Source organism: Ochotona curzoniae, unplaced genomic scaffold, assembly GCF_017591425.1.
Source record: "Ochotona curzoniae isolate NIBS_2020 unplaced genomic scaffold, NIBS_Ocur_1.0 scaffold_4506, whole genome shotgun sequence".
NCBI classification, from domain to species: Eukaryota; Metazoa; Chordata; class Mammalia; order Lagomorpha; family Ochotonidae; genus Ochotona; species Ochotona curzoniae.
This window is the reverse complement of record NW_024467119.1, coordinates 59605937-59631847: the sequence shown is the minus strand read 5'-3', so window position 1 is coordinate 59631847 and position 25911 is coordinate 59605937. Positions and strand designations below refer to the sequence as shown.

Here is a 25911-nt window from a genome sequence, read left to right as displayed (position 1 = left end):
ATATAAACTTTATCCAAAAACTTCTCCGGTTCACTCCCCAAAGGGCCATAATAGCTGGAGCTGAGCCAATCTGAAGCTAGGAGCCAGGAACTTCCTCCAGGTCTCCAGTGTTCATGCAGGGTCCCAAGGCTTAGGGCCATCCTCTACTGCTTTCCCAGGCCATAAGCAGGGAGCTGGATGGAAAATGAAGCAGATGGGACACTAATCAGTGCCTACATGGGATGTCGGCACCTGAAGGTGGAGGATTGGCCTATTGAGAAAAGAGCCAACAACGTGGTATAGCAAACTAATCTTCCACCTGCATCACCTCCTATCCAGCTGTCCACTTCCTACCCAGTTCCCTAGTAAATGCCTGGGAACGCCAAGAAGAACACATAAAGCGAGAAACCAGGATGAAGCCCCCAGCTTCTGCTTTGGGTTGGTCAAGCCGTTGCTGACTGAGGCCATGTGGGGAGTGAACCAATGGATGCAGATCTCTTTCTCTCTCCTTCTAATCCAGCCTTTCAAATAAACAAATAAATCTTTTTAAAAACTCTGAACACTTAATAATTCATTACTCCTAGCCATTCTTTGTTTTGTAAACCTTTTATAACATTTCTAAGTTTAAGGGCACCCGAGGCCGGAAGCTGAAGTAGCGGCGCCAGCCTGCCCTGGTTGCGGGAGGTGGCAGGCGGGTGCGATGGCTGAGACCGGGCCCAGGTGCCACCACCCCTGGGGCACCCCGAGCCACCACGAGAAGAGCCTGGGACTTCAGACCACGAAGTTCATGTCCCTGCTGCAGGAGGCCAAGGACGGTGTGCTTGACCTCAAACTCGCGACACCCTAGCCATGAGCCAGAAGCGGCGGTTTATGACATCACTAACGTGTTGGAAGGTATTGGGCTGATGGAGAAGAAATCCAGGAACAGCATCCAGTGGAAGGGAGTAGGGACTGGCTGCAACACCTGAGAGATCACGGACGAGCCGATCGATCTCAAGGCTGAGACTGAAGAGCTGCAACAGCAGGAGCAGGAGCTGTTCCAGCGCAAGGTATGCGTGCAGCAGAGCGTCCATCACCAACCATGTGCAGAACAGCTGCTTGGCTTGTGTGACTCGTGAAGACACCTGCAGGTGCTTTGCTGGAGAAACCCTCCCGGCCATCCGGCCCCAATCCGGCACCAGCCTGGAGGTGCCCGTTCCAGAGGACCTCAATGGGCAGAATTACCAAATCTATTTGAAGAGCGTTGAGGTGCTGCTGGTGAATAAAGAGGCATGGAGTTCCCTTCCCGTGGCTGTGCCCGTGCCACCGCCTGAGGATCTGCTCCTGAGCACTCCTGCCCTATGTACCTCTCCACTTCTGCTCAAACCTGCGCTGGCCCAGACCCAGGAACCGTCGCGTCCGAGCAGTCCCCAGCTGCCTGTCCCTGACCCCTGTCTCTGCCTGTACCAAAGTTCGGGTCGTGGTGACCCAACAGCTGAGCTCACAGTGAGTAGTGGCCCTGCCGCCAAGAACAAGGATCCTGGGAAGCTCAGCTCAGTTCCCTCCTGCTGGGCCGCACAGCGCAGGACACTCGACCCCTGCAGTCTTTAGCTCCCCTGGACGGCAGCAGTACCTCCAGCTCACCCGGCCTTAAGCCTTCCATCTCCTTCGAGCCAATCAAGGTTGACCCCACAGGCATCCTGGAACTTCCCAAGGAGCTGTGGGAGATCTTCAATCACACGCCAAGAGTGCATGAGCTCAGAGCTGCTGTCCTCAGAAGTGCTTGCCCCACTCCTCCGTCTTTCTCCACCCCCTGGAGACCTGATCATATCTACGACCTGAGCAAGAGTGAAGGTGTTTGTGACCTCTTTGATGTGCTTGTGCTCAACCTGTGACCGACCAGGGACACGCTGAGTGTTGGCTGGGCCCGGGGCTGGCTGACCTGGGGCTGGCTGACCTGGGGCCTCCGCCTACCCCACCCCACACAGCTCCTGGCTCCCTCAGGTCCCATCCTCTGCAGCTTTGGCCGCGGCTCCCACCACGGCACTGGCACCTGTGCTGTGCTACACAGCAGGAGAAAGGGGTTCCACTCCCTACACCACGGAGCCAAGATGGTCACTTCTCCTTTTCCAGAACCTTCTCCAGCCCAGGCTCCACCACCACCCAATGGTACTGGCCTTCTCCCAACTCCGCCTCGGGGCAGCTCATCCAACACCCCCAGGCTCCCTTGGAAGGGAAGCAGGAGTGCCGCAGAGTACTCACCAACAACCTTCGCTGCTTCCTGCCCACTGCTCCAGCTCCTCCTCCATCTCCCACGTGTCCTCCCTGGGGCCCTGAGTCCGGAGCGCTTGCAGAGGACAGAGCTCTCGTTTGGAGCCCTCCCGGGGAGAGCCGAGGATTGAACCAACCTCCTGCTGTCCCATAGCTGCCTCTGCATTTCCACTTTTACTCATCTGCCCTCATTTTAGAACCATCTTCAGAGATTTACAACGCTTTACAGTAATAAAGGATTCCTATGTAAAAATTATTTTTATACTTTTTGCCACAAAAGGAAATTATAACATTTGTACAGTGTCCACGTCAATAAAGACCATGCCTAAGGCTAAAAAAATTTTCTAAGTTTGTTTTCTGAATATTTAAAAACTTTCCTGAAATTAAACTACCAAAATGACCCCCAAATCATAAATACTGTAAAATTGGGAAATACTACGCATGGAAAATAATGAGAATCTATCTATGATGAATAACCCATCTAGCCAAAAAAGAGTACGCATAGTTCAATTCTGCCATTTGTGACATCTATTCAAAAAATAATTAATGTATTGAAAGTAGCTGCTTCTGCCAATAAAATACATTTGTGAATCATGCTGTGCTCATTAGAAATGGATATAATACATCTATAAATGACGCTTCACTCAAAATGAAGGGTCTTCTACCAGCAGAATCTGCATTTTACAGTTCTTCAAATCATTTTCAATAATTCAAAATAATGCTTTATTTTTTACATCCCACAGAAATTGAAACTATCATTTACATCAGTTGTAACAGAAATAAAAATTAGAAATCGATTGGTTATGACTCTCCAAACCAGGTATGAGCATAAAACATTTTTTTAAAAAAAGGGAAAATTAAATACTCCTTTTAAAATGGAAATGATCCGATGACTTGTAACATGCTTACTTGCCAGTGTACAAACAGCAAATGCATTCAAAGTAAAAACAGATTTAATTAGTTCAATAGTGCAACCAATCCCAGTGGCTTTCAATCCCAGGTACAAATTTATATGGAGCTACAAAGTCAACCTCTGTTAGTATGTAACCGGCTTAAGCCTCTGGCCGGACAGCCATGGAAATCACGAGGACCACAAGAAAAACCAGAACCCCACACTGGCAGAGCATACACTTGCACAATCACTATCTTGCTATTTACTTTTCTACTGTGAAGGAAAAGAGGAACTTCCCTTAAACCATACATCTAAAACAAAAAGTAACTATCACTTTGTTTCTTCTCTGAATTTACAAAATAACTACAAAATCTTCCAATTCCAATATGAATTGATAGTGGAACAATCGGATTCTTTAAGAAAGCTCCACAGCAGAGAGAAATACAACCTACTGTAGTATGAGCTGAAATGGTAGGCACTCCCTTATGTTGTTTTTAAAATACACTTAAAAAGAATGCTATTCCTGTGAATGTTACCTTTGGAAAAAACAACAACAACAACAATAAAATACCGGGACCAAAAGATACCTGTACACGGTCTCTATGAAAGGTCACTATGCTTGTGTGTGCAATCAGGGGAAATACTTATAAGATTTCTCTTGTTTGAAAAAAATGTCACTACTTTTTTTTTCTGATTATCACAATTAAACCTCAGAAGAGCTTTCCCAAATACTGATGTAAATGTTGATCTCAAGAACAAACAACTTTCGTAAGAGTCTTATTTCTCAGGCATTGCACCATTTGTTGAGATGAAGGCAGCACTGTTCTGGCATGAACTGTCACGGAATCGCTTCACTCCTGCGAAGTACTCCTTCTCGGAGAGTTTATTGGGACCCGAAGCTGAGTGGCAGACGAGCGCTTCGCGGCACTCGGCGGCTTTGCAGAGGAATGACCCCCAAGTCTCTGCTGACTATTCTCACCAGACGTAGATGAGTGCCTTTTGTTCCCAAGTTCCTCACTAATGGAGGGCTGCAAATTATGAAAGACAACACAGTTGAAAATTTTGCTCCCTTTAGTACATAAGGCTTAGCCTCTTCCACTGAAGAGGGATTTTATGCCTCTGTAGATGTTATTAGCTTAACAGAAAATTAGCAGTGGGCCCAGCGCGATAGCATAGTGGCTAAAACGTCCTCACCTTGAACATACTGGGATCCCATATGGACGCCAGTTCGTGTCCCAGCTGCTCCACTTCCCACCCAGCTCCCTGCCTGTGACCTGGGAAATCAGTAGAGGACAGCCCAAAGCTTGGGATCCTGCACCTGCGTGGGAGACCCAGAAGGGGCTCTTGGCTCTTGGCTTTGGATTGGCTCAGCTCTAACCTTTGCAGCCACTTGGGGAGTAAACCAGCTGACAAAAGATCTTTCTTTCCATCTCTCCTTCTCTCTGTAAATCTGACTTTCCCATAAAAAGTAAATAAATCTTTTTTTAAAAAATTAACAGCAACTTTAAGGAACTAAAGTTCTGTTCCTAGGTGAATCAGCATTTGCTCGTTGCTTGGACACTTTTATTAATCTTTTCTTGTGTTTTAGGGTCTGAGCTACCTAATAGAACAAATGTACATAAGGTTGGATTTATTGCCTCCAAGAAAATAATCTTTTATCAATTTCTGCCAGCTGGGAAGCATTTATGCCCCATCCTCATGTCTAAACTCCTAACCGAGGCTTGTGTGAGTGCTAAATGTCTAAATACCTGATGAATGGAAGTAGCAGGTGGAGAAGGAGGCCAAGCCCATAATGTTCAGCCAGTCTGAAGGCTTAGCCAGTATTCTTACAGTAAGGAAACTGATCATCACTGATGCTACAACATTCAAATAAATTCAAATGTAAGGGCCCATAAAGCTGCCAAATCCATTCAAAAAACAAGCAGGAAAGGGGAGGACAGTGAAAAGGCACCTTATACTCAAAACAAAACCAAAGCAGCCTTTTAGCCCCCTCAGTCACTAACATTTGGATGCCAGAACAGTCCACCAAGGAGACAGGTTAAGGTAGTAACTGCCACCCTTCCATTGCATTTAACAGAGAATTTCTGAATTCTGAATTTATGTTGAGAAAGGACAAGGATTAGGTTATAAAGCAGGGGTATTTTGTGACATAACTAGCTAGGTTATTTCAGAAAACTAATTCTTTTTTTTAAAAAGATTTATTTTTATTATTTTTTTGTTGGAAAGGCTGATATACAGAGAGGAGAGACAGAGAGGAAGATCTTCCATCCGATGATTCACTCCCCAACTGAGCGCAACGGCCGATGCTATGCCGATCCGAAGCCAGGAGCCTCTTCTGGGTCTCCCACGCGGGTGCAGGGTCCCAATGCTTTGGGCCGTCCTCGACTGCTCTCCCAGGCCACAGGCAGGGAGCTGGAAGGGAAGCAGTGCTGCCGGGATAGAACTGGCGCCCATATGGGATCCCGGGCGTGCAAGGCGAGGACCTTAACCACTGCACCACCGCGCCAGGCCCCAGAAAACTAATTCTTATTGCCCAACATGTTCCCTTGTATCAACTTCACTCCTGAGTCATCAAATACATTTATAAAAACTAGAAAGCAAATACAAATTACAATTCCTTCCATCTATTTTCTACTTCTTAAGATTCCAGTACATGTATAGAAATACAAGAGTAACAAAAGAAATAGAGGAAAGGAATGAAACTTACTTCAACACGGAAGTCTTCTAACTTCTTAAAACTACAGAGGTATCCCTGTAGCTTTGGATCAATAGAATGTGTTTTAGATTGAGAATATTTCAAATAAGCCCAAAATTTTTCTAGTCCATACAGCTGACCTAGTAAGGATAAACACAGTAAATAATACAGAATTTTTAGAAGATTCATAGCAAACATGATCCCATTACCAATCAGCCATGTATCTTCTAATTCACATTTAATCTAGATCTTGAGAATGACACATAAAGGGAATAGCATCTTCCAAAAGTCCATGAACAATGTGTATTATAAAAAAAACACTATGCACAGATTTCAACATTTTTCACGCAAAAATAGATTTATTTTCTAATTCCATTGCCCATGAGCTTAGGGAAGTAACTTCATACAATGACCATCAGCAGTTAAGTACTGGCTCTCTAAGAGGTGTAATAAATGCTTCATTATGTGTCAGGCACACGATATGCAATCACAAAGATGGACAGATGAGAAAACTCAGACTAGCCAGTTTAAATTACTTACCCCAGTTTATCTATATATGAAGTAGTCAAAATGGGAGTCAGACCTGAGGATCCAGCTGGAAGGCTGCACTGTTAAGCAGTGCTATCCTGCCTTGCCAAGCATACCTTCTGATGTACCATAGAACTGGTATGGAAGGCAACATATTTGTCAAGAGGAGAGTGACAAAATACAGCTACAGCAAGGAGAGAACTGCGAGTGGTTATTTGCCAACTTTTCAAAGGAAAGGCCTTCTTACTTTACAATGCCTCATCCTACATCAAGACCATATGCAGTGAGCCAAAGGTCTTAAAGAAGAAAAAAACAAAAATTCTTTTTCTATCTTTGTTGATTGACACTGGTTTTATAATTTCCAAATAGGATAAGCTTTTTATTTACTAATTCGGTTTTTTTACCAGATTCGTAGTCTTTTTTGGTTTCTTCTTGGAAATCCTTAAAAATTTCTTGTCTGAATTTTTTTTCCAGTCCATAACTATAAAACCTGAACAGACATTCTAACCCATACCTAGGGAAAGGAAATTAAAGGTTTATCATACAATTTCTGCATAACACCACAAATATCTCATAGTCAGCAGTATTGATAGAGGCAGACATTATACAAATCAGCAGCAGCAAAAACAAATTTTTAGTAGGCAGACTTTTCACAGAGGTGATGATTAGTAACCCATAGCCGGCCTTGCTGTTCCCGTTGACTCAGCCATAGCACCTGATGAAGGCATATTGTGACCTACAGGATGACAGGCTAACCTAGCTCAGTAAGGGGATGGCTTCTTTGGTTGGACAGAATATCTCTCCCTGCTATTTTGTTGTTGTTTTGTTTTGTTTTGGAACGGCAGATTTGTAGAGAGAAGGAAAGACAAAAAGATCTTCCATTCACTGCTTTACTATCCAAGTGGCTGCAATGCCCAGAGCCAAGCTGATCCGAAGGCAGGAGCCAGGAGCTTCCTCTGGGTCTCCCATGCTGGGGCAGGGTCCCAAAGCTTTGTCCTGTCCTCCGTGGCTTTCCCAGGTCATACGCAGTGAGCTGGATGGAAAGTGGAGTAGCTGGGTCATGAGCATGGGATCACAGTATCTGCAAAGTAGGTATTCAGCCACTGAGTCATCACATCAGGCCCTCTCCAGCTGTTTCTAAAGAACTGGTCAAAAGACATAGTGACAAATTGGTAATGATTTCGAGTTTTCCCAGACCAAGGTTTATAATGGTCTATGCATGGCAGTAACCAAGAGTTGGTACTCTGGGCCACCTGTAGCACTAGCATCCCCTACAGGTCCCGATTACAGTGCTAGATGTACTACTTCAGATCCAGCTCCCTGTCAATGTGTCTGGGAAAGCAGTACTAAGAAGTACAATTGCTTGGGCTCATACACCCAAATCTGAGACCTAGAAAAAGCTCATTGCCATCGGATCAACCCAGTTCTATCCACCGCAGCCACCTGGGGAGTAAACCAGTGAATAAAGATATCTCTCTCTCTGTAATTTCTGCATTTCAAATAAAAATAAATGAATCTTTAAAACAGGGCCTGGCGGGCCCGGCGCAGCGGCCTAGCGGCTAAAGTCCTCATCTTGAATGCGCTGGGATCCCATATGGGCGCCGGTTCTAATCCCAGCAGCTCCACTTCCCTTCCAGCTCCCTGCTTGTGGCCTGGGAAGGCAGTCAAGGACGGCCCAAAGCATTGGGACCCTGCACCCGCGTGGGAGACCCGGAAGAGGTTCCTGGTTCCCAGCTTCGGATCGGCATAGCATCAGCCATTGCGGTCACTTGGGGAGTGAATCATTGGATGGAAGATCTTCCTCTCTGTCTCTCCTCCTCTCTGTATATCTGACTTTGTAATAAAAATAAATCTTTAAAACAAAAAACAACAACTTCTTAAATATTACATAAATTCCCAGGACAGAAAAGCCACTCTCTCCTGTCCTGCACCCTGGATGCTGACACATTCAACTATAATAGCAAAAGCCTAATTAAGTGGTTCCTAAGGGAACTTTCTGCTCTATTTATAAAATATAATTAACAGTATATGTATTGCTGTGAGTTATTATCACCTCATAAATCAGGGAAAAATGTAAGTTTGGGACCGTGGATTGGCAAACTACATAGGCTCAACCTTGATCTAACAGTGATGAAAACATCAGAATGCATGACAGTGAATCATAAGACCATTAAGATGGCAATAGAGGGTCCCCATGCCAGGATGACTTAACTAAAAGATGCCACAATTAAAAGACACCTCAGTCAGAGTCCTTAAGCTATCTGGGGGGTTCTCAGTGGAATAAGGTTGTTACTTCTGCATTACTAGTAACGTAAAGCTGACTAGCTGTCACTCACAGAAAGCAAGGCAGGTGAGTGTTATGTCTTTCGTAACTAGCTCATTTATAAGATGCAGAGTCTCTCCAAAAGAATGAACAGGTTCCTTGGCAAGTCACCAAGAGAAATGTAGGACAGTTGACTACTCATCCACACATTGTGTTGTGAATGAGAACACGGAGATGACGAATGGCCAATTCGGACTTTTGTGCTAACTGGCAAATGGGAAGCAGCTATTAAGAAGCACAATGAACGGAGTATAAATCTGAAGACTCTAAGGGAGAGGCTAAAAGGAGCTAGGATTGATTAGAAATCAGACCAGACAGAAAAGACAGATACACGCTTTGCCTCGGCCATTCCTGATCCAGATAAAAGATTCTAGATGGAAATGAACTCAGCTCAGCAGAGCAACACATAGTAATTTTCATCACCAAGTATATTTTCAGCCCCTTGTATTCCTTCCCATGATCACAAGATCTAATTAATAATATGTTCCCATTTGAGATTTACAACAGGAATACATTCTCAGAACTTGAAGAAGGGTGAATTTAAAATGATCTTTTTTTCCGTTTTCCCCTGTGGACAGACAGCCCACATGAGTCTGTCGTGTGCTTCTTCTCACTCCCCTGCTCTGCTCCCACTCAGCCCTGGAGGCATTCTTGAGGCTTGCCCTGAACATCTCCAAAGCAAGTGTAAGGTCTAAGCCGGGACAAAAAGAACAGCAGTTAGCAAAATACAGGAAGAAGAGAATGAGCAAGAGGAAGAACAAGCACAGATGCCCACAGGCTAGAGAAGCTGGGTCACTCAGGGAACACCATAGTCTCATACCACTTTGGCTGATAGGATTAGTGGGAGGGGATGAGCTTGAATAAGTGAGTTGAGACATCTCGTGACAGGCCTAGCTTTTGATTTTTCTTTCTACCTTTCTTGATAAGAAGGGAGCTCTTCTATCTGTTCATTCCTCAAAAGCCCTTAACAGCCAGCAGTTTCACTGAATCCCCATATGGGAAATAGGAACCTAAACACTTGAACCATCACCATCTGCTACCTTCCAGGCTTATCAGCAACAAGGCTCACATGGAGGGTAGCACTAGACCCAGGCTGTTACATGGAATGCCAAGTTTTTCAATCAGATCTTTAACACATAATGCCTGCCCTTTCCTTCAAACAAATTGACTGCAACCTCAAGAGAGATCTTGAATCAAAACCACTTAGCTGGAATTGTTGCAATAGCTCAACAGGCTAATCCTCTGTCTGCTAGTGCCAGAATCCCTTATGAGTACTGGTTCACGTCTCAGATGCTCCACTTTCCATCCAGCTCCCTGCATATGGTCTGGGAAAGCAATAGGGGATGGTCTGAAGCCTTGAGACTGCGTACCCTCATGGGAGACCTGGAAAAAACTCCTGGCTTCGGATCAGCTCAGCTCCAGCTGTGCAGTCACTTGGGGAGTGAACCAGCAGATGAAGAACTTTCTGTCTTTCCTTCTCTCTGCAATCTGTCTCTCAAATGAAAATAAAGAAATCTTAGAAACAAAACAAAACAAACAAACAAAAACATTCAGTTAAGTGGTTGCTGGAATCTAGGTATTTTGAAAAGATGAACTAGGGGCCACTGTTGTGCAATGGAGAGTAAAGCTGGCAGCGGTAGTGCACCCCATATGGGCCCGCCTCATGTCCCAACTGCTTGCTAATGGCCCAGGCGTGTAGTAGGGACCCTGCCACCCACATAAGAGACCTAGAAGAAGCTCCTGCCTGGATCCTAGATCCTGGATCCAGCCTTGACTGTCGTATTCATCTGGGAAGTGAACTGGCAGATGCAAGATCGTTTTATCTCTCTGTCTCCTTCTAATTTTGATTTTCAAATAAATCAATAAATCTCTTTTTAAGATATTAGCTAATCAATATTAGTTATTTTAACCTGAGTCTTGAGGTAGTTTGCTATGCAGCAACATAGCCCTTGTTCCAGCCACACTGTACTACTTCTACAGTCAAAAACTGTAAAATCCACTTCAGAATGAGGACTAGCATGCTGGGAAGCAAAGATACACCACAGTAGGCATCTCTACTCCCAATAAAAGGACAACTCCCAAATGAAACAAGATACATTGTTTTTAGAAGAGTTATCATTTATTTTTATCAAAAAAACAGATTTGCAGATTTACAGAAACTAGGAGAGACAGAGAGAAAGATCTTTCATCCGCTGGTTCACTTCCCAAATGCCACAACAGCTGGAGCTGAGCCAAGCCAATGCCAGGAGCCAAGAGCTTCTTCTGGGTCTCCCATGCGGGCGCAGGGTCCCAAGGGTTTGAGCCATCCTCGAATGCTTTCTCAGGCCACAAGCAGGGAGCTGGATGGGAAGTGGAGCAGCTGGGACATGAACAGGTACCCACATGGGATTCAGGTGCTTGTAAGGTGAGGATTTAGCCATTGCACCAGGCCATGATAAATGTATCTTGACAACAGGATACTAGATTTCTACCACTGTCTGCACCTACAATGTCATGATACACTGAAATAGCAGAATGCTGGACACATGACTGCTGCTGAAGGACTGTACTATTGTAGCAACATGGCAGAAAAGAGTGGAGGGGAGGAACAGGGCGGAAACGGGAATACCTGTGACTATGGAACCATAACATGAGAAATAAAAACAAGAAACAGTTTATTTCAGTTCTCCTCCCAAGAAACATTAGAAAATATTTGACCTGTAATTTTCTTTTGCATCTTCCCAAGCAAGTTGTCTAAATTCCTCATACATTTTTTTATTGAAGTGATCTCTGAGGAAAAAGGACCAGAAACGAAAGAGGGTATTCATTTCTTGGGACTGACCAATTCCCAAGCATTTTCTCTCTGGAAAAAATGAAAATAATAAAACACCTTTTTACTAAATATAATTTTCAAAATCAAAACAATAGAAAATGTATATAATTTAGAAGAGAATGCAAAAATATATTTGTGTTTCTTCTAAACAGGAGAAAAATATTAACCTTTTCCTGATATATGGCTTAGACCATAAATATTTCTCAATAGTAATAAAAAAGCATGCCAGATTTTAATTTCTGATTTTTCTAAAAACATATATAAGGTCATTTAATTTGGCGATAGGAAAAAAAGAGAATATCTTAACTTGGTCTTAAATGACACTTGAGTTTTTCAGGATAATACTTTCATTCTAAAAATAACTAGGTGAAAGAGAAGCCTCTTACCACTTAGGCATCTTCGACGATACTTGTGGTACACCTGTTGGGTAAAGCCATTTTCCTTCAGAAGTTCATGAGAAGGGTGTTGGAACTTGGGGAATGACTGAGGAATACATCCATTACTGCCTCCCAGTGCTAGGCCTTCTGAAGGTGAGGCATTTAAACTGCTGTGGAGGAGGGAGGAAAAAAAACCTTCACACTGAAATACCAAAAACAAGGGTTTAAACCTATTCATACTGTCTTTTATTTCATTATTGGGCACCAGTTTGTATCCCAGCAGCCCCACTTCCCATCCAGCTCCCTGCTTGTGGCCTGGGAAAATAGTCATGGACAGCCCAACACCTTGGGACCCTGCACCCACATGGGAGACCCAGAAGATACAGAGAGAAAAACTTGCAAGTAACACTAATAATCTGGGATCTTTTTCCAACGATATATTTCATAGAATTAAACAGCAGCTTATAAACCTACGAACTCATTAAGTTTCTGAAAAAAAATTTAAAAAATCATGCACTGAACTATTCCTTCAATATACTTATTGCAAAATTGTCCTTATTTCTATGTCTTAGTCTTTTTACTATTTTCATTGTTTTATAATTTACATATTAGTTTTTATTAATAGCTAATATTCAAATATCTGATTAGTGATTATTTTCAACAAATTTGAAATCAAGGGGGGAAAAAGTGATGCTTGACAAATGTGGTACCTGACAGCGGCTGTTCTTGGCCCATGGTCTCTGGCATCCATTACCCAACCAACATGACACTCTACAGGAGGGTTTGTACTGTGCCTCGTTTTTCTTTTTCGTGGACACTAAAGAAAAAGAAGTTGAACATTGCAGTTACTTTCAGTGCTGTGAAAAGTTAAAACCCTCTGACTGTAAGCCAACTCAAAACATTTTCACACTGTGGATGACACATTGTGAAATCATATGAAGTCACAAAACTCAAACATCTCACATGCAAGTTGCAAAATTTACCAGCAGGGCTCTTTGCTAAGCTCATGACACAAGAACTGAAGACAAGACAGTTTAATAGGATTCTGCATCACACTTTCTGCTCATCTTAAATATAGTTATTAATCTGAAAAACATCACTATGGCAATTACCATTTTTAATGAATTCTTACAACTTAAAATATACTTTTTAATGTGATAGAAACTAAAAAACTTTCTTTCTGTCATGTTAAAAGATACAAAATTCAGACTTTATATTCCTGGTTGTTTTGCATACCTTTATGTCAATGACTTTTGGTTCTTTAACTACAGGATAAAACCTTCGTATTTTGTTAGAATCTTGTAACCCGGATGTTCGAGGTGTTTTGGCTGTACTTGCAGGCTGAGTCCTAGGAGATTCTGGAACTCTTGTGGCCAACGAATGGATAATTGTTGCTGAAGCTAATTCTGAAACAAACAATATCTGAGCTAGAGCATTTGTCAAATATACAAGATTTTTTAAAAACTCAAAATACTAAGATACCAGCAAAATACTTTGCTCTAGGCCTGACGCAGTAGCCTGGCGGCTGGGGTCCTTGCCTTACACACGCCAGGATCCCATATGGGCACCAGTTCTAATCCTGGTGGCCCCACTTCCCATCCAGCTCCCTGTGGAAAGCAGCTGAGAACACAACCCAAGACCTTGGGACCCTGCACCCATGCGGGAGACCGAGAAGAGGCTCCTGGCTCTGGGCTTCAATGGATCAGCTCAGCTCTGGCCATTGCGGCCATTTGGGGAGTGAATCATCGGATGGAATATCTTTCTCTCTGTCTCTCCTTCTCTCTGTATATCTAACTTTCAAATAAATAAATAAATCTTAAAAAATACTTCACTCTGAAAATAATCCTAACGTTCTCTAAGCTCGAAGGATTTGTGTTTTACTAGAAAAATACACAAGAATAAAAAATAGCAACCACTTTAACCATCGCCTTATTTTACAAATTCTAATTGTGCTGTATTTACTCATGATTTTTTTTTTCTTTTTTAGTTTTAAATGCTGAGGTGAGGCAGGCCATGCCAGCCTGGACCACAGCACCCAACCAACTTACGTGAGACCCAGGGGGTAGGGGGCAAAGTTGGTAGGGGGCTGTGCAGAGCTCCCCTGCTGGACCACCACTCCTACTGGAGAGCGTGGGTTGGGATGGGGGCAGACCAGTCTGGGCAGGGCTACAACTCCTGTGGGCCTCATGTGGGCTGGATTAGGGAAAAGGCAGGCAGGGTTGACTGTTCCTACTGGTGCACGTATAAGCCAGAGGGTGGGTGGGTTGGGATTTGCCACAGCATCAGCTGACACATGCTGGCACAGGGAGCAAATTCTTTCTAGTTAAACTACAGAACCACCTGGAGGATGCAAGATCTGGGAATGGGAGTGGGCCCGGTAGGGAAAAACTGGACATTTGCCTCCCGGGTTGCCACTCCATCTGGTGAACATGAGAATCATGACTGGGACAAGCATGGTTAGACAGAGTGGCACCCACCAGCATGTGAGTGGGCTGGATAATAGGCCTGGTTGGGTTGAACTAAGCTTCAGTGCTCATTGACATGTATGAGAGATGAATGGGATGTGGGACAGACTGGACCAGTCTACTGTACATACTGACAATCACAGGAACCAGGGCAGGCGGCAGGCCTGATGGGGGTTACTCTGACTAGGCTACAGCTTCCACTAGTGTATGTGAAGGCCGAGTGTGTGGCAGCCAGGATTGGACTGGGCTCCAACACCCATTTGTTTGTGTAGAAGATGGGCCTGGAAACCAAACTGACCCAGCAATTGCAACCACCAGCATGTGCATAAGCTGAGATGATGGGCTGTGCTGGACCCTGTGTTGGCAAGCACCTCAGGAATTAGTTCTGAGATCACTTCAAATGAGGTTTCTATGGGGATCTCCCCAACTGAATTGCTGGACTCAGAACCCCAACCACGGAGAGAATTGCAGGTTCTGTGGCCTGACCATGAGTGCATGTGTCAGAGCTGGTGTGGACAGAGCAGTGGACAGCATGTCCAGGTGTATATGGAGGCTGTCGTGCTACACTGGAGTCTGTAGAGGACATCTGGTACCACAACAGAGGACAGAGGACAGAAATTGATCAACTACCACAGCCAAGTGTCGGCGGTGAATAACTGGGCAAGTGGAGACTCAAGGGTGGACTGTCAGTCAGTGGATTCTGGAGAGATTTCGTCTTGCTTGGAGTGGCAGTAATTTGGAACTATTAAACTACTGAAACCTCATGGACAGGACCCTCAAAACATGCCCCACATTGGGGACCCTGGAGTGGCTGTCCTCCATCAAGGATGCAGAGGCAATTGGGAGGCTGGGTGTGGCTTCTCTCCTTGTCTCACTGCTTCTCCCAGATACAGGAAGGAAAAAAAGAGAATGTGGAAATGGTGATCTCACCCATCTTCCTGTAGCCCTTTACCCTCATCACCCTAACCAACTACGTAAAATCATCAAAACTAAAAATAATAATTAAAAAAAGAAAAATGTGAAGCTCACTATACAAACCTCCCTAATCTCATTTCCTTCCCACTTTTCCTCCTCATGGAAAACCAGACTCTTAAATTTAGTACCTTGATCTATTAGCACATTTGATAATAATATTCTGCATAAATAACCTTATATAGATGACATCATACTATATGTACTATTTGGTAAGCTTTTTTCATGTCTCATTACTACAGCTCTGATTATCATTGCTAAATAGTATGTTATTACGCTAACATCAAAATTAACAGCTTCTCTTGTAAATGGACATTAATGTCATCTCCAATTCTTTTATTTAATCAAAAAAGGTGAAGTCAACATTGTTGAACATGTCTCCATACAGGTGTGACCATCTCTAGGCTAGAGTATACACACGCACAGAACTGCTGCGTTAAGGGCTATGAGCACCTTCTAACTTTCTGAACACTGACCGCAAAACTACTTTCAGTCATGGTGTCACCAGTGTACACTACCAGCAGCCACATGCAGAAGTTTCAGTGATTTCACATCCTGTTCAAGACTGGATTTTTTGAGCCGGGTGTTGCGGCCCAGTGCATTAAGCTTGCTACTCATGAGTCCAGCATCCCATGCTGGAACACTGGTTCTAGCCCTGCTGTTCTGCTTGAATACAGATTCCTGCTAATGTCCCTGGGAAGATTTTAGAACATGATCCAAATTCCTGGGCCCTTTACACACACATATGGGAAACCTGGTGGGGTTCCTAGCTCCTGGCTTCAGCCTTACCCAGTTCTGGCTATTGCAACCATTTGGGCAGTGAGCCAGTGGATACCAGATCTCTTTCTCTGTCCCTCTTCCAAATAAATAAAGCTTTATTCTCCAAGTGTTTTCCATCTTAGGGTATTTAAATGATACTGGCATGTCCTTGGCTGCTGTGAACTTGAGCATGCAGCCATGCCCTTCCCAGTCCATTTCCTCGTTGCTGTTGCAGTGATTACCAAGGGCAGCAAGCTACACCGTTTATTTCTGCTGAAAATCCACCAGTGCTTCTCCTTTGCCTCTAACAGAAGCCAAGGTGGTTTTTTTTTTCTTTTTTTAATGTCATTGAGATTTTCATAATTTTGCCTTATTTTCCTTTGTCATTTTCCATTTTAGAGTATTGATTATTTTTGTTTCCATGCTCCTTACTTTTCATTTGCCTTTTACTCTAAAACGAAGTACGCTTACTTCATCTTTTATTTATTTATTTTAAAGATTTGCTTATTTTTATTGGAAGGCAGATCAGATTTACAGAGAGAAAAATCTTCCATCCACTGGCTCACTACCCAAGTGGCCACAAAGGCCAGAGATGAGCTGATTCAAAGCCAGAAGCCAGGAGTCGCTTCTGGGTCTCCCACATGGGTGCAGGGTCCCAAGGCTTTGGGCCGTCCTCTACTGCTTTCCCAGGCCATAAACAGGGAGCTGGATGAAGTGGGACAGCCAGGACATGAACCAGTGCCCATATGGGATCCCAGCATTTGCAAGGTGAGGATTTAGCTATTAAGTCATCATGTCGGGTTCAAGATTTATTTATTTGTATTGGAAAGGCAGATTTACAGAGAGGAGAGACAGACAGAAAGGTTTTCCATCCACTGATTCGCTCCCTAAATAGCTGCAGCAGTCAAGCTGAGCTGATCCAAAGCCAGAGCCAGGAGCCAGGAGCTTTTTTGGGTCAAACAGGCATAGGATGTCACAGCCTTGGGTCATCCACTATTGCTTCCTTAGGCCATAAGCAGAGAGCCAGACAGGAGGGAAATGGAACAGCCAGGACACAAACTAGTTCCATGAGATGCCAGCACTTGCGGGTGCAGGACCAATCAATTGAGCCATCATGTCAGTCCTTTCACTTCATCTTTTATACATAGAGTTGAATCCCTATCCTTCCTGTAAAACCCAGCTCAGACGCTACCTTCTTTGGAATGTGAATAATTCCTTGACTACTACCTGCCAAGGGAGTTATCAGTCTGTTCTGAACCATCTGAGCGTTTTATTCATTTACTGCTTCATTTATTAAAATTAAATGTATTTTTGTTAAAAATCATCCCATTATATTCTAACAGCCAATCTCACTGCCTCCCTGAATTCAGACTCTACCATCTTACTGAATCCTAGTGTGAAAGCAATTGTCTCTGAAAAAAATATATTCTCATAATTAAATTTACTGGAATTGTGTTCGTCCTAATGTTCCTTATACCTGAAATACACGCATTGCTAAGATAAAAACAGAGGCATATATTGAAAAATCTGTTTAATCTAACACCTTCAGACAAGAAATACTCTAACCTCTAGGAACAACAACCCAGAAAGAATAAGCTTCCAAGTACCCTAATTACGTTCTCTAAATTCCATTCTTCATCAACCAGATCCTCCTGAAGAAATAACATCGGGACTAAGTAAATAATGTGTAATGTGATCCTAGAAAGTAATGAAATTTTTAAAATAGCATAGATCATAAGGACACAGTAGCAACCTTTATTTGTTCCACTAGTTAAAAAACAAATCAAGTGAACCACTAAAGACTGTATCTGAGGGGCCAGTGTAGTGGCATAGCTAGCAAACCCTCAGCCTGCGGCACTGACATGTCATATGCTTGTAGTTTGAGTTCCAGCCGCTCCACTTCCCATTCAGCTCCCCGTGAATGGCCTGGGAAAGTGGCAGAGGATGGCTCAAAGCTTCGGGCCCCTGCACATACATGAAAACCTGGAAGAAGCTCCTGGCTCCCAGCTTCAGACCAGCTCAGCTCTGGCCATTGCAGCCATTTGGGGAGTGAAACAGTATATTAAACATCTCTCTGACTCTCCCTCTGTAACTCTGGCTTTCAGGTAAAAGGAAGTAAATTAAGTAAAATAAAACAGTGTCTGAAATAGATTAAAAACATCAAATAAATAAGCTCCATGAATTCATAACAATACTTTAAGACTAATATCAAGGGCCTGGCGCGGTAACATAGTGGCTGGATTCCTCATCTTGCTCGTACTAGATTCCCACATGGGTGCTGGTTCTAATCCTGGCATCCCTGCTTCCCATCCAGCTCCCTGCTTGTGGCCCGGGAAAGCAGTGGAGGACGGCCCAAAGCTTTGGGACCCTGCAGATCTTCTCTGTCTCTCCTCCTCTCTCTACATATCTGACATTGCAATATAAATAAATAAATACAGACAGACATTGCTGGTTAGGATGTCTGTATCCTGTGTGAGTGTGTAGGCTTGATGATCAGTTACAACTACTGACTCTTGGGAGACAGTGGTGATGGTGCGAGGCCTGGACTGAGTTCCTTGCTCCTGGAGTAGGCATGGCCGATTCTGGCCGTTAGAGGCATTACAGGCATCTGGGCAGTGATCCAGCAGAAGAGAGCATTCTTTTTCTGTTTTTCATATTAAAAAGAAATTCTGGTGTTCCATTGTACATTTGGAAGGCTATATATAATAACGACACATGTCATTATTTTTTTAAAGTTATTTTTATTATTTTTTTATTGGAAAGGCTGATATACAGAGAGGAGAGACAGAGAGGAAGATCTTCCGTCCGATGATTCATTCCCCAAGTGAGCACAATGGCTGATGCTATGCCGATCCGAAGCCAGGATCCAGGAACTTCTTCCGGGTATCCCACACGGTTGCAGGGTCCCAAAGCTTTGAGCCATCCTCGACTGCTTTCCCAGGCCACAAGCAGGGAGCTGGAAGGGAAGTGGAGCTGCCGGGATTAGAACCGGTGCCCATATGGGATCCTGGCACGTTCAAGGCGAGGACTTGAGCCACTAGGCCACGCCACCAGGCCCTGCATTTACTGTTTCATTTTTCCTTTTTAGCACTGCAACTATGTGATCAATTGTCTGTACCTCCCTTTTTTGTGCCAAAAAATTAGCTTTAAATCTTGTTAAATCTTGTAATCTGTTCTTATTCTTCAGCTTTTGACTTTAGCAGTTTTATAGTCATGGCCTCTTATGATTTTGACGTCATTTTTAGGGATTGAATTTGTCTCTTGCTATCTTTCATCAATGTTGTTCTCTGCCATAATCTCCCAAATTTTGCTCATTCTATACCTTCCACTTCTGAGAATCCATTGAAATGTTTGTTACACCTTCTGATTCTATCTCATATATCTCATTTTTTTTAAACCTCTGCTTTTCCACTTTTGCTCCATCTTCCAGATAGTTATTCTTGAGTTGGCTATTCTGACCACTGCACTTGATGTGGTCTTTTTTAGCTCTGGAATTTCCATTTGAAACTTTCTATTTCTGCATCTCATCTAGAGATAGTTCATTTAAAATCAGTTTGATGACTAACATCTGGACGCCTTAGATCTCCCACTTCTATTTCTTCCTAGTCCTCCCCACACACCCTCTTGTCTTCAGGTACTTCTGACATCCTTTTTCTCTCACTTTCTCAAAATTTTTTCTGTAGGATGGTACCTCTTACTTTATCAGACATTAGTCCTCGTGGAGGTCTGACAGCCACCAGGAGAATCATACAATAGATTCTCATCTTCACAAGAACAGTATGGTCCTGCTTTCCAGAGAGGAGCATAGCATAGTTATTCAAATTCTTTTTTTAAAAAAATTTATTTATTTTTATTGCAAAGTCATATATATACAGAGAGGAGAAGAGACAGAAATATCTTCCTTCCAATGATTCACTCCCCAAGTGACCACAATGGCCAGTGCTGAACCAATTCGAAGCCAAGAGCACACAGCTTTTTCCAGGTCTCCCATGCGGGTGCAGCTTCCCAAGGCTTTGGGTCGTCCTCCACTGCTTTCCCAGGGTACAAGCAGGGAGCTGGATGGGAAGCAGAGCAGCCGGGACTGCAACCGGCACCCAACTGGGATCCTGGCACGTTCAAGGTGAGGACCCCAGCCGCTAGGCCACGGCTCCAGGCCCATCATTCAAATTCTGTGATAACATCAGAATAAAGGACCCCAGGTTTCTGGATGCTTTCGTCTCTTGGCAAATATCTCAGCACATCATCCAAGGAAGAAAGCAGAGTCCACTGGTGCAATGATGACCTGACCTCCCTTGTCTTCCCCAGGAAGCAGAGCAAGCAGCTACATAACTGTGATTTCAAACTCGGGGCTCTTACAACACACACCACAAAGATGTCTGTAGCTTCTTGCGCCTAAGATTCCTGAGCAAATCTTCTATTGCAACACCAGAGATTAGAGTTTCAGAGGAAGTGACCTCTTCTGATTCAGCGCTATGGTTTCCAGAGGATCTAGAAGATGGGTAGCACAAGTTCCCTGAAATCCAGCTGTTTTAGCATTACTTAGGTGGACTGGCTTTGTTCAGAAGGTATCCAAATCAAGTTTATCAGCAGTACCACCTTGGGAATGCAGAGCAAAGAGAAGCACTTTACTGAATCTAAACTAAGTTGCCTTATCATGACAGAAAACTTCAACGAGTCTATTAAGAGGCAATTGATAACTATGGTATTGCTTTTTTCAGAAAACTCATCTCAGTGTTATATTCACGAGCAACAGCTGCGTGTTCTGCAATATCGCATGAATGGATAATGTCCGCTCTGGCAAGAGGGATTCTGATCTCAATCCGATTCCCATTGCTCGTGACTGCTGACTTTACATACACCCTGCTCAGAAGCTCAGCCTATGACTTCCTGAAGCATCTCTGATTCCAACTCACTTGTTCAGATCAGTTCTTCACTAGCTCCTTTCAGTAAGCCATTTCTGAAAAGGCGTAATAGAAAAGTCACTTCTGTTCTTTCAACTATAAATTGAAAATATTCACTGAACATGGCATGATGACAGTATTATCATAAGGCTAATTTCTATGTATTTGATTAATACATTTGTATCACTTATTATTTCAGAATGATCTCCATTAGTTACTAGAAGCATTGAAAAGATGACTACACTGCTATCATAGGTAATATGGGCACAGGGGCTTATTTCTTTTTCTTTTTTCACTTTTAAAACTTCTATTAGTGATGTTCACCTAGTTATCAGGGTGGGAAGGGTTGAGTAGGGATAGTGGGTGAGACCATGGTTTACACATTTTCTTTTTCCCGTATATGGGGAACGGGAGGATACAAGAGGAGAAACCACTCCCAGCCTCCCAACCATCCATTACCCAGACGATGGGGAACTGCCACCTGATGGCAGCCCAGGTTCCCCATTGTGGAGCATTTTCTGAGGGTCCTGTTCATGTGTTTCCCATAGTTCTGAGATGCTGCTGATAGTGCTGAGGAGCTTATTTTCGACGACATGTAAGTAAAGTTAAAGGTGGTTGTCAGTCTCTTTCATATGTGCATCAGTTCACAAACTATAGACCCTTTCAAGTCTCATTTAGTAAGTAAACAGGCCTTATAAAATGTGCAAATCATGTGTACAAACAGCAGTCAATGCTTTTTTTTTACAAATACTCTGAATTCAATCAAACTGTCACATTGGTCTTTAGTAAACATTGTAGAACTGCTGCTACCACAAAAGAGTATACCTTGCCTGGCTATTCTATACTAATGAGTTTTTGGATTTATCCATTAACTGTTACACACTGGAGATTTAAAAAATTTTATTTTTATTGCAAAGTCAGATATATAGAGAGAAGAGGAGAGACAGAGAAGAAAATCTTCCGTCCGATGGTTCACTCCCCAAGTGACCACAATGCCTGGAGCTGAGCTGATCCGAAGCAGGAGCCAGGAGCTCTTCCAGCTCTCCACACATGGGTGCGGGGTCCCAAGGCTTTGGGTCATCCTCAACTGTTTTCCCAGGCTACAAGCAGGGAGCCGGATGGGAAGCAGGGCTGCCAGGATTAGAAGCAGCACCCATCTGGAATCCTGGCGTGTGAAAGGCGAAGATTTTAACCGCTAGGCTGTCACGCAGGGTCCGACGGAGCTTTCTTAACCTTTCTTTGAAGATGCCATGTCCTTAAACCAATCCTTCCAGACATAGGAGGTTGTGTCTCTTGGCAGGGATGTAAAATTGGTAAGATCACTACAAGCCTCTTTACCTTTATGCTGCCTGTTCTTTATCTCCTTCTTGGATATAATTTCATCAAGTTCCAGATCAATTTCACAACACAACTCATTCAATTCTTCAGTACAGGCCTGGTCCAGGTTTGGATGAGTAGACTGAGCTTCACTCTGACAGTATGCTGAATAGGGACCAACATCTGTGATTATTTTTCAAGGATCCGAATATTATTATTTTAGGGCCATATTATTATTGAAAATGTGAGATCCAGGGTGATATTTTCATCTAGAAAGAACTCATATTAATTTCAGGAAGATGAAAATATCCCTCGGTTGAGAAGTAGCTTTATTCCTGGTTCAATCTTAAACTGATGGTGTAGGCCAGTATCTGGCTTCCTACCTTTGATGTGTCTCATGAGGCTATGAATTTCAAAGCTGGGTTCATCTTTTAACACATGATCTCTTCCTCTGGGCTCTCACTTTTGGTCAATACCTGCAATGAAAGTTCCTTACTTTTGTCAGTTTTTTTTTCCATCATTATTTCATTGAGAATTTTCCACTATTTTATACGGGAGGGTCATCTGGACTCTTAGACACACACACACTAACAAAACGCTGACACAGTCATGCCTATGCTCAGGATTCATGGAGCCAAATGCCAGGACAGGAACAGGCTAACCATTTTGGGAAGAACAAAAAGGATAGTATAGGTCCGGCAACGACAGCTCAGTGGCTAAATCCCTGCCTTGTATACATTGGGAGCCAGTTCATGTCTCAGTAACTCCACTTGCCTCTCACCCAGCTCCTTTTTTGTGGCCTGGGAAAGCAGTGGAGGACAGCCCCAAGCCTTGGGACCCTGCACCCATATGGGAGATCCAGAAGAGACTCCTGGCTCCTGGCTTCAGAACAGCTCAACTCCAGCCACTGTGGCCACTTTCAGAGTGAACCAGTGGATGGAAGATCTTTCTCTCCTTCTGCAAATCTGCCTTTCTAATAAAAATTTTTAAAAATCTTTAAAAAAAGGAGTATGAATTAAGAAATGAGAAAATCTTAACCATTTTGGGAAGAATGTATTTTACTAAATACAGAGGGTGTATTTAGTAAATTCTGGGACAACTATGAGGAAGCAAGTTAGATACCTATGTGTTTGAAACTTCAGATCCTAATTCAATCTAGAAATGAATATTTGAGCCAATTAACAACACACAGTAAATAATGAGGTCCTGTGTGTGTATGATTTCCTGCAAATAGAAGTAACAATATGAGAACAGAAATCTGAAGTCATAATCCTAAGAGGTGCTAACATTTGATAGCCCAAGATGAAAATGTAAATCTTACCAAAAAAAGATTGATTACAAAAGAAATTACTGAAAAAGAATAACTATAACAGTAAGGGGGAAATGAAGACAATTTGCAATAATGGGAAGCCAAAAACTCTCATGACATCAACATCTCCAATTGCCTAATAGCAAATAAGATTTAGGTGACCTTTAAAAAAATTAAAAAGGATAACCTTGGCATCTTCTTCCATTTTCCTGTGTCTAGCCCTTTAAAGTCTCTCTAGCATAATTTGTTCAAAATAAAAAGAGTTTAGTTTCCCATTACTCACCAGGAATCTTTATTGCTTTATTGTTTAATCCATCATTCTAAAAAAAAAAATTACTTCTATCTTCTTCATTTATCTGACATTTCCTTCAGACCCAGGATCCTGACCCACATTTTCACGAGAAAAATCTTGAGAAGAAATTCTTCTGACTTTTAACACGCAATGTACAACTCACCCAGATTCAGTTTCTTCCCCTTCCTTCCAGAAAAACAGGGTCACTCTAAGGGTCAATAACTTGGCGTCACTGGTTCTCAACTGTGGGTGACTTGAACCACGTATCCTCCAATCCAACGCACATTTTTGATTACCATAAAATGTGGGTGGGGTGCTATAGCACCTAGTGGATAAAGGTCAATCATAAGGCTAACCATCCTAGGATGTACAGGACAGTCTTCACAACAAAGGGTTACCTGATACCAAACACCAGTTGTGCCACAAAGGATAACCGGCACCAAATGTTTCTCTCCAGTCTCAGAGCCTCAGGAATGTACCCCCTTTATTTGCTCATAACTATCTATTGTCACATACTACCATTTCTCCAATTAAGCTTACACCAAACCTCAATATTTGAGTGCAATATACATAGACATTCAAATGTCACACTCTTACATCTATTTGTTATCTTTTTCACTTTTTCTTCCAGTTGTTCCTTTAAAAAAAAACAGCAAGTTTCCTCCTTGTTTAATAAGAGGCTCAGCCAGTTACACAAGCTATCTGTTACCTATATTTTTAGTCTAATTATCCATCCATATAATTACTCCATCCATATAATTTTTAACAATTACTTCAGGGATTTCATTGCCAGTTGTCTTTCATGTTCACTAGTGCCTTCTCAGCTTCCAGCACTCTCTGGCACATAGTAGGCACTCAAATATGTCACTGAAGGACTTCCTGGCGAAGAGTCACCTTATTATAAAGAACCATTTTCTAAGTATGAAAAAGTCTTGTGCAAGTGATGATGTGGGAAAACCTGAAATCACCTGTCTCCCCATCAGGAAGTCTGGATCCAAAACAAAGGGTGAGTGACTGCAGCTGATCTGAGGGCCTCATGTTCATAAACGCAGCTCCTCAGAGTCAGGCATTAGGAAGCAAAATCAAAGAAGCTTTGAATTTTGAAAAAACGAACCCCCCCCCAAAAAAAACAGGATTAAGGAATATCTGGAAACATGGCACCCAGTAAGAAAACTACCTGCACTTTGATGGCACAACTTCTACAGAAACCTTTCCCAAACTGTTACATTTTTAATTTTTTTTAAATCTCATTGGCTCTAATCACATGTAACCAGGTAGACTTTGTTCTTTCTTCGCACACACACCCAGTCTTTTAGTTTACAAACCGATGAGGTTGGAAGAATCAGAATGACCCATATTTAAGGCACAGAGAAGTCAGACTTTGATCCAGAATTGCACTACCAGTGGGATTTGCACAGAGGATGAATCCTGTTCAGGTATGGACCTCTAGCTTTCAACACAGATTCTCACCCTGAGGTCCTCTGGTGAGGAGGTAAGCCTTTGGCTCCAGCAGTTGTGGTGAGAAAGGAAGTAAGGATGACACTCCTGTTGACAAGTCTGATGCTACTGGTTTCGAGGGCCAGCTAGTGTCTAGTAAATGTGTATATAATTTCTACTGGCATACACAATATTAAAAAAAAAAAAACAGGTTCCTTCACACTGTGCAAGAGAACAGGAAAAGGCCTGCCCTACATATAAATAAGGAGAATGCTGAAAAAGTAAATGTGCTCATCATCAAAGTCAGAGTGAATGAAAGCCATTAGTTCTCAGAGCTGGATCATCCACCTCAAGGCAAAGCAGAAGCCCCCTCTGGTGTATCCTATCAATGAAAAGTTTGCTGCAGTCTTGACATTACAACAAACAAAAAAGCTATCTCAAACAGAGCCAGAGAACATTATTTAAACCACCAATGAGGAGTATAAAAGTACTGAAAAAATCTTACAAATGCCACAACAGCAAATGCCATGAACCTAAAATGAGGAATGAGATAAAGTGACGGATAGGTTTGAATTTGAAGGTTCTTCCAGGAACGCTGGAGAC

At 42.9% G+C, this 25911-nt stretch overlaps 1 protein-coding gene and 1 pseudogene across 1 annotated transcript; one reads left to right on the top strand and one right to left on the bottom strand.

Moving 5' to 3' along the window:
- The first annotated feature begins 679 nt into the window (after positions 1 to 679).
- On the top strand, positions 680 to 1853 carry LOC121147409 (annotated as a pseudogene).
- A 1507-nt stretch (positions 1854 to 3360) lies between these two features.
- Positions 3361 to 12751, bottom strand: LOC121147072 (la-related protein 1B-like). The gene is made up of 6 exons (XM_040966775.1): positions 12567 to 12751; positions 11866 to 12026; positions 11365 to 11509; positions 6749 to 6858; positions 5829 to 5956; positions 3361 to 4149 (listed from the first exon to the last, which is right to left on the bottom strand). The coding sequence occupies exons 1-6, from the start codon at positions 12605 to 12607 to the stop codon at positions 3973 to 3975; spliced, it is 762 nt and encodes a 253-aa protein (XP_040822709.1). The 5' UTR covers positions 12608 to 12751; the 3' UTR covers positions 3361 to 3972.
- Between the last annotated feature and the right edge of the window lie 13160 nt (positions 12752 to 25911).